This window comes from Coregonus clupeaformis, chromosome 6 (assembly GCF_020615455.1).
Source record: "Coregonus clupeaformis isolate EN_2021a chromosome 6, ASM2061545v1, whole genome shotgun sequence".
Lineage (NCBI taxonomy): Eukaryota > Metazoa > Chordata > Actinopteri > Salmoniformes > Salmonidae > Coregonus > Coregonus clupeaformis.
The window spans coordinates 31464301-31480021 of NC_059197.1; the positions used below are offsets into that span (position 1 = coordinate 31464301).

At 46.2% G+C, this 15721-nt stretch overlaps 3 protein-coding genes across 4 annotated transcripts in view; 1 reads left to right on the plus strand and 2 right to left on the minus strand.

Moving 5' to 3' along the window:
• hnrnpul1 (heterogeneous nuclear ribonucleoprotein U-like 1) overlaps window positions 1-4364 on the plus strand; it is a 59133-nt gene extending 54769 nt beyond the window's left edge. The window contains exons 16-17 of the mRNA XM_045216701.1: window positions 3256-3426; window positions 3983-4364. Of these exons, the coding sequence (XP_045072636.1) occupies window positions 3256-3426; window positions 3983-4135 (324 nt within the window). The 3' untranslated portion in view covers window positions 4136-4364. The remainder of the gene's footprint in view (window positions 1-3255; window positions 3427-3982) is intronic.
• Window positions 4365-4400: 36 nt separating this feature from the next.
• Window positions 4401-7704, minus strand: LOC121567837 (NADH-ubiquinone oxidoreductase chain 5-like). Its single transcript, XM_045216709.1, has 4 exons — window positions 7699-7704; window positions 6338-7329; window positions 6101-6268; window positions 4401-4972 (listed from the first exon to the last, which is right to left on the minus strand). Exons 1-4 carry the CDS (start codon window positions 7702-7704, stop codon window positions 4696-4698), a joined length of 1443 nt encoding a protein of 480 aa, XP_045072644.1. The 3' UTR covers window positions 4401-4695.
• A 3159-nt stretch (window positions 7705-10863) lies between these two features.
• The window catches only part of rasgrp4 (RAS guanyl releasing protein 4), a 67497-nt gene continuing 62639 nt past the window's right edge, over window positions 10864-15721 (minus strand). For both annotated transcript variants that reach the window (XM_041878156.2, XM_041878155.2), the window contains exons 17-18: window positions 14511-14740; window positions 10864-11474 (exon numbers count right to left, since the gene is read on the minus strand). In XM_041878156.2, the coding sequence (XP_041734090.1) occupies window positions 11361-11474; window positions 14511-14740 (344 nt within the window). In that variant the 3' untranslated portion in view covers window positions 10864-11360. The remainder of the gene's footprint in view (window positions 11475-14510; window positions 14741-15721) is intronic.

Genomic DNA, 15721 nt, shown 5'->3' on the forward strand with positions numbered 1-15721 from the left:
CAGGTCCTAGTTATAGCCCATCAACTAACACCTAGAGGTTATCCTGGTCAGGTCCTAGTTATAGCCCATCAACTAACACCTAGAGGTTATCCTGGTCAGGTCCTAGTTATAGCCCATCACAACTAACACCTAGAGGTTATCCTGGTCAGGTCCTAGTTATAGCCCATCAACTAACACCTAGAGGTTATCCTGGTCAGGTCCTAGTTATAGCCCATCACAACTAACACCTAGAGGTTATCCTGGTCAGGTCCTAGTTATAGCCCATCAACTAACACCTAGAGGTTATCCTGGTCAGGTCCTAGTTATAGCCCATCACAACTAACACCTAGAGGTTATCCTGGTCAGGTCCTAGTTATAGCCCATCAACTAACACCTAGAGGTTATCCTGGTCAGGTCCTAGTTATAGCCCATCAACTAACACCTAGAGGTTATCCTGGTCAGGTCCTAGTTATAGCCCATCAACTAACACCTAGAGGTTATCCTGGTCAGGTCCTAGTTATAGCCCATCAACTAACACCTAGAGGTTATCCTGGTCAGGTCCTAGTTATAGCCCATCAACTAACACCCTAGAGGTTATCCTGGTCAGGTCCTAGTTATAGCCCATCAACTAACACCTAGAGGTTATCCTGGTCAGGTCCTAGTTATAGCCCATCAACTAACACCTAGAGGTTATCCTGGTCAGGTCCTAGTTATAGCCCATCACAACTAACACCTAGAGGTTATCCTGGTCAGGTCCTAGTTATAGCCCATCAACTAACACCTAGAGGTTATCCTGGTCAGGTCCTAGTTATAGCCCATCAACTAACACCTAGAGGTTATCCTGGTCAGGTCCTAGTTATAGCCCATCAACTAACACCTAGAGGTTATCCTGGTCAGGTCCTAGTTATAGCCCATCAACTAACACCTATAGGTTTTTCTGGTCAGGTGAAATAGTCAGGAAAAACTCCTGGCACTAACACAATGTGCTATGAATCAGGGTCCGACCTAAACGATGGCCCGCTGGCCCTGGCCTGTAGCTTCTCAGCGCATTTTTTGCATTCCAGTTCAACATTTACCTGCTCTGTCGCAGTCTGTCGTTGAAAACCATTGAAGACTACATGCAGAAAAGTAATGCTATTTGTATCTGAGCAATATGATTGGCCATTCATTCAACTACGCTCATCGTGAGTCACAACTTCTCGAGCAGTACATGAGTTGATGCCTTCACATAGCACATGCTGTCCAGAGGTACTGTTGATAGTCTACAAAAAGAAAGCTACAAAATACACATAGCATTTGTCTTAGCTAGCCTACTGTAGCCAGATTATATATATTTTGAAAAGCACTTATCTTAAAGGGGCAACATCCTATTTTGAGATGTCATACTTTAGAAACAAATGTGAATGCAATTAATACAATGCAATTTTAAATGATAGAGTAATATTTGACATACAGTTGAAGTGGGGAAGTTTACATACGCCTTTGCCAAATACATTTAAACTCAGTTTTTCACAATTCCTGACATTTAATCCTAGTAATAATTCCCTGTTTTAGGTCAGTTAGGATCACCACTTTATTTTAAGAATGTGAAATGACAGAATAATAGTAGAGAGAATGATTTATTTCTGCTTTTATTTATTTAATCACATTCCCAGTGGGTCAGAAGTTTACATACACTGAATTAGTATTTGGTAGCATAGCCTTTAAATTGTTTAACTTGGGTCAAATGTTTCGGGTTGCCTTCCACAAGCTTCCCACAATAAGTTGGGTGAATTTTGGCACATTCCTCCTGACAGAGCTGGTGTAACTGAGTCAGGTTTGTAGGCCTCCTTGCTCGCACACGCCTTTTCAGTTCTGCTCACAAATGTTCTATAGGATTGAGGTCAGGGCTTTGTGATGGCCACTCCAATACCTTGACTTTGTTGTCCTTAAGCCATTTTTCCACAACTTTGGAAGTATGCTTGGGGTCATTGTCCATTTGGAAGACCCATTTGCGACCAAGCTTTAACTTCCTGACTGATGTCTTGAGATGTTGCTTCAATATATCCACATAATTTTCCTTCCTCATGATGCCATCTATTTTGTGAAGTGCACCAGTCCCTCCTGCAACAAAGCACCCCCACAGCATGATGCTGCCACCCCTGTGCTTCACGGTTGGGATGGTGGTCTTCGGCTTGCAAGCAACCCCCTTTTTCCTGCAAACATAACGATGGTCATTATGGCCAAACAGTTCTATTTTTGTTTCATCAGACCAGAGGACATTTCTCCAAAAAGTACGATCTTTGTCCCCATGTGCAGTTGCAAACCGTAGTCTGGCTTTTTTATGGCGGTTTTGGAGCAGTGGCTTCTTCCTTGCTGAGCGGCCTTTCAGGTTATGTCGATTTAGGACTTGTTTTACTGTGGATATAGATACTTTTGTACCTGTTTCCTCCAGCATCTTCACAAGGTCCTTTGCTGTTGTTCTGGGATTGATTTGCACTTTTCGCACCAAAGTACGTTCATCTCTAGGAGACAGAACATGTCTCCTTCCTGAGCGGTATGACGGCTGCGTGGTCCCATGGTGTTTATACTTGCGTACTATTGTTTGTACAGATGAACGTGGTACCTTCAGGCGTTTGGAAATTGCTCCCAATACTTTTTTACTGAGGTCTTGGCTGATTTCTTTTGATTTTCCCATGATGTCAAGCAAAGAGGCACTGAGTTTGAAGGTAGGCCTTGAAATACATCCACAGGTACACCTCCAATTGACTCAAATGATGTCCATTAGCCTATCAGAAGCTTCTAAAGCCATGACATAATTTTCTGGAATTTTCCAGGCTGTTTAAAGGCACAGTCAACTTAGTGCATGTAAACTTCTGACCCACTGGAATTGTGATACAGTGAATTATAAGTGAAATAATCTGTCTGTAAACAATTGTTGGAAAAATTACTTGTGTCATGCACAAAGTAGATGTCCTAACCGATTTGCCAAAACTATAGTTTGTTAACAAGAAATTTGTGGAGTGGTTGAAAAAAACGAGTTTGAATGACTCCAACCTAAGTGTATGTAAACTTCCGACTTCAACTGTATATACCATAATAACCAAATGTAGCCTATTACTATCTGAATATATATAGAGAGAGCATGCCAATCAAGGCCCTGCATGACCCTAATGTATTTATAAACTACCCCATGGCCGGGCCAGTAGATCTTTGGTTAACGTCGGACCCTGTGAATACTTTAAAAGTAGTAATGGAGTCTGTTTTCATAATCGGACATGCTTTTCTCTCCTCCAGAGCTACAACCCCAGCAGCTATAATCAAGGCAACTACCAACAGGGTTACAACTACGGCAGCTACAGTCAGTACCCAGGATACAGCCAAACTCAGAGTTACAGCGAGACTACACCAGCCGCTGCAGGACAGACCTACAGCCAACAGCAGAACTACAACCAGCAGTACCAGCAGGTAGTTACCATAGCAACCAGCAGTACCAGCAGGTTGTTACCATAGCAACCAGCGATGCCAGCAGGATGTTACCATAGCAACAATCGGTGCCTGTGGGTTGTTACCATAGCAACCAGCAGTACCAGCGGGTTGTTGCCATAGAAACCAGCAGGATGTTACCATAGCAACCAGCAGTACCGGCGAGTTGTTAACATAGTAACCAGCAGTACCAGCGGGTTGTTACCATAGTAGTTAACCAGGGCTCAGGTGAACTCAGGTAACCCTGCTACAGCTAGCCTCCAGAATCAGCCTCCAGTTACAGCCCACTAAGACTGGCTGGATAAATATATTTCGATCTCGATCACACACCCAGTTTGTTTTTCCGGTCCTAGGTTGGTGTGACCGACAGCATACATTTTCATTACCTGAGCTCCCGTAAAAACCTGACAGTAGTAACGTTTTGTTCAATGAGGTGTCTGAGAAGGCTTTTGGGGTTGCAAATCACTTTAGAGACTTCAGCTGGATAGGGTATTTAATCACTGTATTCCCTCTCTCTCTCTCTCTCTCTCTCTTGCAGTATGCCCAGCAGTGGCAGCAGTACTACCAGAACCAGTCTCAGTGGAACCAGTACTACGGACAGTATGGGGACTATGCCGCCCAGGGGCAGGGTCAACAAGGTCAGGGTTCACAGGGGCAGGGAGGTCAGGGGGCATCAGGTTCCTCCCAGTAACCTCTGACCTCTAACCTCTACAGCAGGGGTGGACAACAGGTGGGCCCAAAAAAAAATGGGCCCACCAAATATATATATATATATTTTTTTTTGATCTAAAAAGAATAATATCACCAGGAATTCTGCTAAAAATGAGTTTCATTTAGGAATTGTGTTCACCAAGTATTCCCACAAATAACAAAAGAGAAGTGATCGTGTCTCAATGTAATCAAGGTATGAAATGATTGTTATTTTCAAATACAATCTCATTTTGGGCTTAGTTGTGGTCAATTTGCAGTGTACAAATTATTATAATTATGTTCCGGCCCACCGCGGCTGAATCTAGTTGCCTACCCCTGTTCTACAGGTCTACAGATCTGCTCCTCAACGTCTGTCTACACGCCCAAACACAAACACACACACACACACTCCACATCACTGCCTCTGTCACACATCATAATGACACATGTATAGACACTCACACACACGCTCACACTTCACTCACACTAACAGCAGCTTACTTCTAGCCAGCATTAAACCCCTGTGTGTCTGGGTCCTTTTTTAAACTTAACCACGATGTCTTATTTTAAAACAATGACCGTGTCAACGTGTAGAGTAGAGTAGATCAGACATGTATAGTAGATCAGACATGTAGAGATCAGACATGTATAGTAGATCAGACATGTAGAGATCAGACATGTATAGTAGATCAGACATGTATAGTAGATCAGACATGTATAGTAGATCAGACATGTATAGTAGATCAGACATGTAGAGATCAGACATGTATAGTAGATCAGACATGTATAGTAGATCAGACATGTATAGTAGATCAGACATGTATAGTAGATCAGACATGTAGAGATCAGACTTGTATAGGAGATCAGACATGTAGAAATCAGACATGTATAGTAGATCAGACATGTAGAGATCAGACATGTATAGGAGATCAGACATGTAGAGATCAGACATGTATAGGAGATCAGACATGTAGAGATCAGACATGTATAGTAGATCAGACATGTATAGTAGATCAGACATGTATAGTAGATCAGACATGTATAGGAGATCAGACATGTAGAGATCAGACATGTATAGTAGATCAGACATGTATAGTAGATCAGACATGTATAGTAGATCAGACATGTATAGTAGATCAGACATGTAGAGATCAGACATGTATAGTAGATCAGACATGTATAGTAGATCAGACATGTAGAGATCAGACATGTATAGTAGATCAGACATGTAGAGATCAGACATGTATAGGAGATCAGACATGTAGAGATCAGACATGTATAGGAGATCAGACATGTAGAGATCAGGCATGTATAGTAGATCAGACATGTATAGTAGATCAGACATGTATAGTAGATCAGACATGTATAGGAGATCAGACATGTAGAGATCAGACATGTATAGTAGATCAGACATGTATAGTAGATCAGACATGTATAGTAGATCAGACATGTATAGTAGATCAGACATGTAGAGATCAGACATGTATAGTAGATCAGACATGTATAGTAGATCAGACATGTATAGTAGATCAGACATGTATAGGAGATCAGACATGTAGAGATCAGACATGTATAGTAGATCAGACATGTATAGTAGATCAGACATGTATAGGAGATCAGACATGTAGAGATCAGACATGTATAGTAGATCAGACATGTATAGTAGATCAGACATGTATAGTAGATCAGACATGTATAGTAGATCAGACATGTAGAGATCAGACATGTATAGTAGATCAGACATGTATAGTAGATCAGACATGTATAGTAGATCAGACATGTAGAGATCAGACATGTAGAGATCAGACATGTATAGTAGATCAGACATGTATAGTAGATCAGACATGTAGAGATCAGACATGTATAGTAGATCAGACATGTATAGTAGATCAGACATGTATAGTAGATCAGACATGTAGAGATCAGACATGTATAGTAGATCAGACATGTATAGTAGATCAGACATGTAGAGATCAGACATGTATAGTAGATCAGACATGTATAGTAGATCAGACATGTATAGTAGATCAGACATGTAGAGATCAGACATGTATAGTAGATCAGACATGTAGAGATCAGACATGTATAGTAGATCAGACATGTAGAGATCAGACATGTATAGTAGATCAGACATGTATAGTACATCAGACATGTATAGTAGATCAGACATGTAGAGATCAGACATGTATAGTAGATCAGACATGTATAGTAGATCAGACATGTATAGTAGATCAGACATGTATAGTAGATCAGACATGTATAGTAGATCAGACATGTGGAGATCAGACATGTATAGTAGATCAGACATGTATAGTAGATCAGACATGTATAGTAGATCAGACATGTAGAGATCAGACATGTATAGTAGATCAGACATGTATAGTAGATCAGACATGTATAGTAGATCAGACATGTATAGTAGATCAGACATGTGGAGATCAGACATGTATAGTAGATCAGACATGTAGAGTAGATCAGACATGTATAGTAGATCAGACATGTATAGTAGATCAGACATGTATAGTAGATCAGACATGCAGAGATCAGACATGTATAGTAGATCAGACATGTATAGTAGATCAGACATGTATAGTAGATCAGACATGTATAGTAGATCAGACATGTAGAGATCAGACATGTATAGTAGATCAGACATGTATAGTAGATCAGACATGTATAGTAGATCAGACATGTATAGTAGATCAGACATGTATAGTAGATCAGACATGTAGAGTAGATCAGACATGTATAGTAGATCAGACATGTAGAGTAGATCAGACATGTATAGTAGATCAGACATGTATAGTAGATCAGACATGTAGAGATCAGACATGTATAGTAGATCAGACATGTATAGTAGATCAGACATGTATAGTAGATCAGACATGTAGAGATCAGACATGTAGAGATCAGACATGTATAGTAGATCAGACATGTAGAGATCAGACATGTATAGTAGATCAGACATGTATAGTAGATCAGACATGTAGAGATCAGACATGTATAGTAGATCAGACATGTATAGTAGATCAGACATGTAGAGATCAGACATGTATAGTAGATCAGACATGTATAGTAGATCAGACATGCATAGTAGATCAGACATGTATAGTAGATCAGACATGTAGAGATCAGACATGTAGAGATCAGACATGTATAGTAGATCAGACATGTAGAGAAACATCTTCCTCTGAACTATGCCTCAATGTGGATGTACTGCCTGTCTGTCTGTCTGTCTGTCTGTCTGTCTGTCTGTCTGTCTGTCTGTCCGTCTGTCCGTCCGTCCGTCCGTCCGTCCGTCCGTCCGTCCGTCCGTCCGTCCATCCACAAACTCTACTTCCTTCTCTACATAGTTAAAAACAGAGTAAAAAGGAGAACAACAGATGAGAGGATGTTCTCTGCCGGGATGAAGAGGTGGTTAAGAGTTAGAAGAGTTAAGATAAGACTGATTATGGCTGAATCAGCTTGTTTCTTCGTTTTTAGTTCATTTAAGGTTTTAGATTTAGAGCCCTGGACACAAAGAAAGAGCATGTTTGTTTCCAGCTGAGAAAATAACAGGTTTACCTGCATCGCTGCTGTATTGTTTCCCCTCTGTTGTCTTTTACGTACTGGTGATTAGAAACACTTTATTTACAACTATCTAAATGGAGGTTGGGAATGTTGTTGTTTTAGTAATCCTCGTAGATATTTACATGATGTAAAATATGTTTAGATGAGTTTTCAAGATGTTAATAGTTGATAGTGTTTAATGATCCACGGTGCATCCTCTGGTTTTGACAACAGTATGTTTTGCCACTTCCAGCTCAGTTGTTTTGTCTGCGCAACAACCCCCTTTTTTTTTTCAGTAAACATTTTTTGTAAAGTGTTGTTTGACTTTGTGTTGAATCCTGTCAGAATTTGTTTTTATTGGACAGCAACAATAATAACACAGCAGATGAATGAAATAAACAAAATAATATTACATTAAATTAATTAATTTAATATTAAATTAAATATTAAATAATATTATAAACAATACTATGATAATGACAACACAGTGAGCCCTATAAGCTGTCTGTTTCATTACTGAAGTTTAAATGATTTAGTTTCACATTCACATGTTTATATACTGTGTCTCTGTCTGGATTTTGTCTGTCTACAACAAAATCATTCATTAATAAAGCCATTCATAAACTAGTTATAAGTAGTTGATGTACTATTTGTAAGTGAGTATTCCAACATAATGAATAAACTGGTGCTCCTCACTACGATTCCATGTGTGTAGTCACAAATCACTCGTAACGTTTCATAAAACCACCAAGGTACTTTAATCATCAGATTTTCCACAGATATAGTCCACAGTCCATAGATAGTCTTGCGTATCCGGGCGTCGCAATCTCACATCGGCTGGAGGCCAAGGCCACACCCATGTCTTACCTGAACTGTGCCTCCCAAATGGTTCCCTGTTCCCTATAGATGATGGCCCTATTCCTCAAATAATAGGTCCTCTGTAGCTCAGTTGGTAGAGCATGGCACATGTAACGCCAGGGTAGTGGGTTCGATTCCCTGGGACCACCCATACGTAAAAAATGTATGCACACATGACTAAGTCGCTTTGGATAAAAAGGTCTGCTAAATGGCATATATTGTTATTATTAAATAGTGCACTACTTTTGACCAGAGCTCTACTGTGTGTGTCTAGTAGATGGTCTTGAAAACCCGTAGCCTAGGCGACACTGTGACCTGGGTCTGGTTTCAATGATGGCGCTTCGTCACCACTTCATTCGCTTGAATATTAATATAAAATAGTAGCTAGCAAGATGGAGATCTTGTAGGTTATTTTTTAATGGGTGCATTTCGCAAAGTGGCTAGTCTGCGTCAACTACCTTCACTAAAACCACTGCAAACTTTTGGGTTTAGAATCGCGACGTTCTGGTCATGTCTTCCTTGTGATTTGTTTGGGGGAGAGTCCCCGGGAATCCCCGGCCCCCCGTTGTTGACGTAGGCACTGACTTAGTTCCTCTATTGCCAAAAAAAAAAAGTCCATAATTGAAACCAGACCTTAGTCACTGTGTTGCCTAGAGTCTGGTTTTCAAGACTAGGTAGCAGTATAGGGGGATAGAGTGTCATTTGGGGCCCAGAATAGACTCGCTACAGTAGGCCTTGACAATAACGCAACAGTAGATTAAACCACTCACGTCATTTACCTGTAATCATACCTCAAGGTTTCTTTCAACAACAGACTGACATCAGGCTGAGATTAGCAGAGGGGGGGGAATAAACAGAAGAACAGCGTTCATCACATCACAAGCTTTGAAACGTTAGATACTGTAGTTTCACTGATGCAGTCCAGTAGAAGCTTGATAAGGCAGTGTGTATTTGGGGGGGGGGGACAGAGGTGTTGGATTGTACTACTGACATTAGTAACATCATGTCCCGCCATGCTACTGGGTAGCTTGTTGTAGGATTTTAAGGCAGTCTTGGAGGTCCATCTCCAAGGGCCTTTCCCCAATGGCAACGCATTCCCTATATAGTGCACTAACTTTAACCAGGGAGCTGGTCATAAGTAGTGCACTATATAGGGAATAGGGTGCCATTTGGGATCCAGCCCTGGTGTTGGAGAAAAGAGCTCAGCACCAGAGAACGTTCAAGATAGTTCAGAAATTGTCTTCAGACAAAAAAATACATCATACATCACATAACAGCTAGAATATACTGTACCACCATGATTTAGAAAACCAAAACAGATCGTAGAAGTCACAGCAACGACAGGAAAACATGTTTTAAACAACAACTCCACTTGAAAATGATCAGGAAACCCACTGGGAAAAAACTGGTTGAATCAACGTTATTTCCACGTCATTTCAACCAAAAAAATGAGTGATGACGAAAAAATGTGGAAAGCTGATTGGATTTGAACAAAGGCAACCTAAATCTAATGACATTATGACATTTTTTGTTGATTTCACTTTAGTTGACAACTCAACCAAATGTAAATCAAAACTAGATGTTGAACTGACGTCTGTGCCAAGCGGGAAGTGTCTGTCGGCTTGCTTTGGTTTAAGAGACAATGGGTGTTTCTCGAAATGCATTCTACCGTGCTCTGAGCACGCAAATTGGATCACGGGAGGGTCGGAGAATGAGTCCAAATCAAAGTATGCGAAACGGAGAACGGAGGGCACTTCTCGAACGCGCACTCCGTTTGTACATATTTTGACGCATGCATCGATGCAAATATGACGCAACCACGTAAAAAATGAAGAAAACTTTATTGAAATCAATGGCGGACATTATTTGAGCTGAAGCGAGAGAAAATACACTGCGACTTGGGAATGAAATGTTACCTAATCACGTCTCATATGTTGCCTGACTACAATATTTTATCTTGATACGTTAATAAATACATGCTGTGTTCATTTTGGCATGGTTACCTGCCTACAATACCCACTGTAGTGTGCGTAGGTCGCAAGCCCATAGAAAGTCAATAGAGCTAACTGGCTAGCTGCTACTGTTAGCTAGCCAGATAGCCACGAAGAATTGTTAGCTTGCTACCCACAAAGAATTGACATCTACCTTGGACAACATTGGTTTTAGGTCATTTTTTGCCTGTTAAACTATCTGGTTAGCTACACTATTACGATTCACATATAAGCTAGCTGATAGTTATGAAGGCGGCAGGTAGCTTAGTGGTTAAGAGCGTTGTGCCAGTAACCGAAAGGTCGCTAGTTCTAATCCCCGAGCCGACTAGGTGAAAAATATGTCGATGTGCCCTTGAGCAAGGCACTTAACCCTAATTGCTCTGGATAAGAGCGTCTGGTAAATGTAAGTAAAACGTTTGCTTTTTGTATATCTTGTTATATATATCATCTCTATTGCCATTGTCCTGGCTAGAAGAAGGGAGGTTCAGTGAATGGGGAGGTGCAGCGTGAGGTAATACATTAGGGGGAGTGCGAGTGCTTCTCAATTGTAATGTTTTATGCGTTGTCCTCACAAGAACGTACTCGGAGAACGCACTTGGAGCACAAGTGTGGAGCACGGTAGTAACATATTGAGAAACACCCATTGTCTCAAACACAGCCCACACAAACCCAGTTTATTTGATGTCTAGGTGTGTGTGTTCATCCACAAGTGTCTGTCCATCCGTGTGTGTGTCTGTGTCTATCTGTCCATGTGCGTGTGTGTGCGTGTGTGTGTGTGTGTGTGTGTGTGTCTCTCCGTCCATGTGTGTGTGTCCAGTGTGTCAAGGCTCAGTCTGGTTCTCTGCTCTTATCTCTGGTCAGGTTGAGTTCCTCCATCTTCTCCTGCAGGAAGGAGGCAGGCATGGAGGAGCCAAGGGCTCTCTGGGGAGCCACAACACAGCCCTGGGGGGAGGGAGGGTGGGGAGTTACAACACAGCCCTGGGGGAGGGAGGGGAGTTACAACACAGCCCTGGGGGAGGGAGGGGAGTTACAACACAGCCCTGGGGGGAGGGAGGGGAGTTACAACACAGCCCTGGGGGAGGGGGGGGAGTTACAACACAGCCCTGGGGGAGGGAGGGAGTTACAACACAGCCCTGGGGGAGGGAGGGGAGTTACAACACAGCCCTGGGGGAGGGAGGGAGTTACAACACAGCCCTGGGGGAGGGAGGGAGTTACAACACAGCCCTGGGGAGGGAGGGAGTTACAACACAGCCCTGGGGGAGGGAGGGGAGTTACAACACAGCCCTGGGGGAGGGAGGGAGTTACAACACAGCCCTGGGGGGGAGGGAGGGAGTTACAACACAGCCCTGGGGGAGGGAGGGGAGTTACAACACAGCCCTGGGGGGAGGGAGGGAGGGAGTTACAACACAGCCCTGGGGGAGGAGGGAGGGGAGTTACAACACAGCCCTGGGGGGAGGGAGGGGAGTTACAACACAGCCCTGGGGGGGAGGGAGGGGAGTTACAACACAGCCCTGGGGGGAGGGAGGGGAGTTACAACACAGCCCTGGGGGGAGGGAGGGAGGGGAGTTACAACACAGCCCTGGGGGAGGGAGGGGAGTTACAACACAGCCCTGGGGGGAGGGAGGGAGTTACAACACAGCCCTGGGGGAGAGGGGAGGGAGGGAGTCACAACACAGCCCTGGGGAGAGGGAGGGAGGGGAGTCACAACACAGCCCTGGGGGGAGGGAGGGAGGGGAGTCACAACACAGCCCTGGGGGGAGGGAGGGGAGTTACAACACAGCCCTGGGGGGAGGGAGGGGAGTTACAACACAGCCCTGGGGGAGGGTGGGGAGTTACAACACAGCCCTGGGGGAGGGAGGGTGTGGGAGTTACAACACAGCCCTGGGGGAGGGAGGGAGTTACAACACAGCCCTGGGGGGAGGGAGGGAGTTACAACACAGCCCTGGGGGGGAGTTACAACACAGCCCTGGGGGAGGGTGGGGAGTTACAACACAGCCCTGGGGGAGGGAGGGTGGGGAGTTACAACACAGCCCTGGGGGGAGGGAGGGTGGGAGTTACAACACAGCCCTGGGGGGAGGGAGGAGTTACAACACAGCCCTGGGGGAGGGGGGAGTTACAACACAGCCCTGGGGGAGGGAGGGTGGGGAGTTACAACACAGCCCTGGGGGGAGGGAGGGAGTTACAACACAGCCCTGGGGGAGGGAGGGAGGGGAGTTACAACACAGCCCTGGGGGGAGGGAGGGAGTTACAACACAGCCCTGGGGGGGAGGGGAGTTACAACACAGCCCTGGGGGGAGGGAGGGTGGGGAGTTACAACACAGCCCTGGGGGGAGGGAGGGAGTTACAACACAGCCCTGGGGGGAGGGAGGGTGGGGAGTTACAACACAGCCCTGGGGGAGGGTGGAGAGTTACAACACAGCCCTGGGGGGGAGGGAGGGTGGGGAGTTACAACACAGCCCTGGGGGGAGGGTGGGGAGTTACAACACAGCCCTGGGGGAGGGAGGGTGGGGAGTTACAACACAGCCCTGGGGGAGGGGGGGGAGTTACAACACAGCCCTGGGGGGAGGGAGGGGGAGTTACAACACAGCCCTGGGGGGAGGGAGGGGAGTTACAACACAGCCCTGGGGGAGGGAGGGGGGGGAGTTACAACACAGCCCTGGGGGGAGGGAGGGGGGAGTTACAACACAGCCCTGGGGGGAGGGAGGGGAGTTACAACACAGCCCTGGGGGGAGGGAGGGAGTTACAACACAGCCCTGGGGGGAGGGAGGAGGAGTTACAACACAGCCCTGGGGGAGGGAGGGGAGTTACAACACAGCCCTGGGGGAGGGAGGGAGGGGAGTTACAACACAGCCCTGGGGGAGGGAGGGAGTTACAACACAGCCCTGGGGGGAGGGAGTTACAACACAGCCCTGGGGGGAGGGAGGGGAGTTACAACACAGCCCTGGGGGGAGGGAGGGGAGTTACAACACAGCCCTGGGGGGGAGGGAGGAGTTACAACACAGCCCTGGGGGAGGGAGGGTGGGGAGTTACAACACAGCCCTGGGGGGAGGGAGGGAGGGGAGTTACAACACAGCCCTGGAGGGAGGGAGGGTGGGGAGTTACAACACAGCCCTGGGGGGAGGGAGGGGAGTTACAACACAGCCCTGGGGGGAGGGAGGGAGTTACAACACAGCCCTGGGGGAGGGAGGGGAGTTACAACACAGCCCTGGGGGGAGGGAGGGAGTTACAACACAGCCCTGGGGGGAGGGAGGGAGTTACAACACAGCCCTGGGGGAGGGAGGGGAGTTACAACACAGCCCTGGGGGGAGGGAGGGAGTTACAACACAGCCCTGGGGGGAGGGAGGAGTTACAACACAGCCCTGGGGGGAGGGAGGGAGTTACAACACAGCCCTGGGGGGAGGGAGGGAGTTACAACACGGCCCTGGGGGGAGGGAGGGGAGTTACAACACAGCCCTGGGGGGAGGGAGGGAGTTACAACACAGCCCTGGGGGGGGGAGGAGTTACAACACAGCCCTGGGGGGAGGGAGGGAGTTACAACACAGCCCTGGGGGAGGGAGGAGTTACAACACAGCCCTGGGGGAGGGAGGGGAGTTACAACACAGCCCTGGGGGGAGGGAGGGAGGGGAGTTACAACACAGCCCTGGGGGAGGGAGGGTGGGGAGTTACAACACAGCCCTGGGGGAGGGTGGGGAGTTACAACACAGCCCTGGGGGGGAGGGAGGGAGTTACAACACAGCCCTGGGGGGAGGGGGGAGGGAGGGTGGGGAGTTACAACACAGCCCTGGGGGAGGGGGGGAGGGAGGGTGGGGAGTTACAACACAGCCCTGGGGGGAGGGGGAGGGAGGGTGGGGAGTTACAACACAGCCCTGGGGGAGGGAGGGGGAACTTGGCAGACTTTCAGACAGACAGGGTCATGTGAAATAGTTTATTTAAAAAACGTGAGCTGTGTCTGAAGTCGTATTTCACTACAGGTCTTACCCTCTGTCTCTCTATAGGGAGAGCTTGTGGTGTGTAAGAGTTGGGCTGGTCTCCCTTCTTGTCAACTTTCACGGGCATCCACAACCCCGGGTCTGTCTGGGTGGACCGGTCCGAGAGCGCAGAGTCACCCCCGTTACCCCGAGTGGACTGGTCCAAGTCCCTCCTATTACGGTTGTTACCCCAATTACTGTTACCCCCGGGGAAAACAAAGGTGGTATCGTCTGATGAACCTGTTTGGACACACACCGCAGGACCTCATTATTATAGGGAATATAACAACCAGTCAGCCAGTCACTAGCAGTAGGTTGATGTGATAGAGCCAGTCACTAGCAGTAGGTTGATGTGATAGTGCCAGTCACTAGCAGTAGGTTGATGTGATAGTGCCAGTCACTAGCAGTAGGTTGATGTGATAGAGCCAGTCACTAGCAGTAGGTTGATGTGATAGAGCCAGTCACTAGCAGTAGGTTGATGTGATAGAGCCAGTCACTAGCAGTAGGTTGATGTGATAGAGCCAGTCACTAGCAGTAGGTTGATGTGATAGAGCCAGTCACTAGCAGTAGGTTGATGTGATAGAGCCAGTCACTAGCAGTAGGTTGATGTGATAGAGAGCCAGTCACTAGCAGTAGGTTGATGTGATAGAGCCAGTCACTAGCAGTAGGTTGATGTGATAGAGCCAGTCACTAGCAGTAGGTTGATGTGATAGAGAGCCAGTCACTAGCAGTAGGTTGATGTGATAGAGCCAGTCACTGTAGTGCCAGTCACTAGCAGTAGGTTGATGTGATAGAGCCAGTCACTAGCAGTAGGTTGATGTGATAGAGCCAGTCACTAGCAGTAGGTTGATGTGATAGAGCCAGTCACTAGCAGTAGGTTGATGTGATAGTGCCAGTCACTAGCAGTAGGTTGATGTGATAGTGCCAGTCACTAGCAGTAGGTTGATGTGATAGTGCCAGTCACTAGCAGTAGGTTGATGTGATAGAGCCAGTCACTAGCAGTAGGTTGATGTGATAGAGCCAGTCACTAGCAGTAGGTTGATGTGATAGAGCCAGTCACTAGCAGTAGGTTGATGTGATAGAGCCAGTCACTAGCAGTAGGTTGATGTGATAGAGCCAGTCACTAGCAGTAGGTTGATGTGATAGAGTGCCAGTCACTAGCAGTAGGTTGATGTGATAGAGCCAGTCACTAGCAGTAGGTTGATGTGATAGAGCGGGCCT

Excerpts from the sequence above, each read along its gene's own strand:
- LOC121567837 (XM_045216709.1), bottom strand. Across the intron at positions 6,269-6,337 it reads ACATGTCTGATCTACTATAC|ATGTCTGATCTACTATACAT; the intron begins ATGTCTGATCTA and ends GATGTACTATAC. Across the intron at positions 4,973-6,100 it reads TATACATGTCTGATCTCTAC|ATGTCTGATCTACTATACAT; the intron begins ATGTCTGATCTA and ends TCTGATCTCTAC.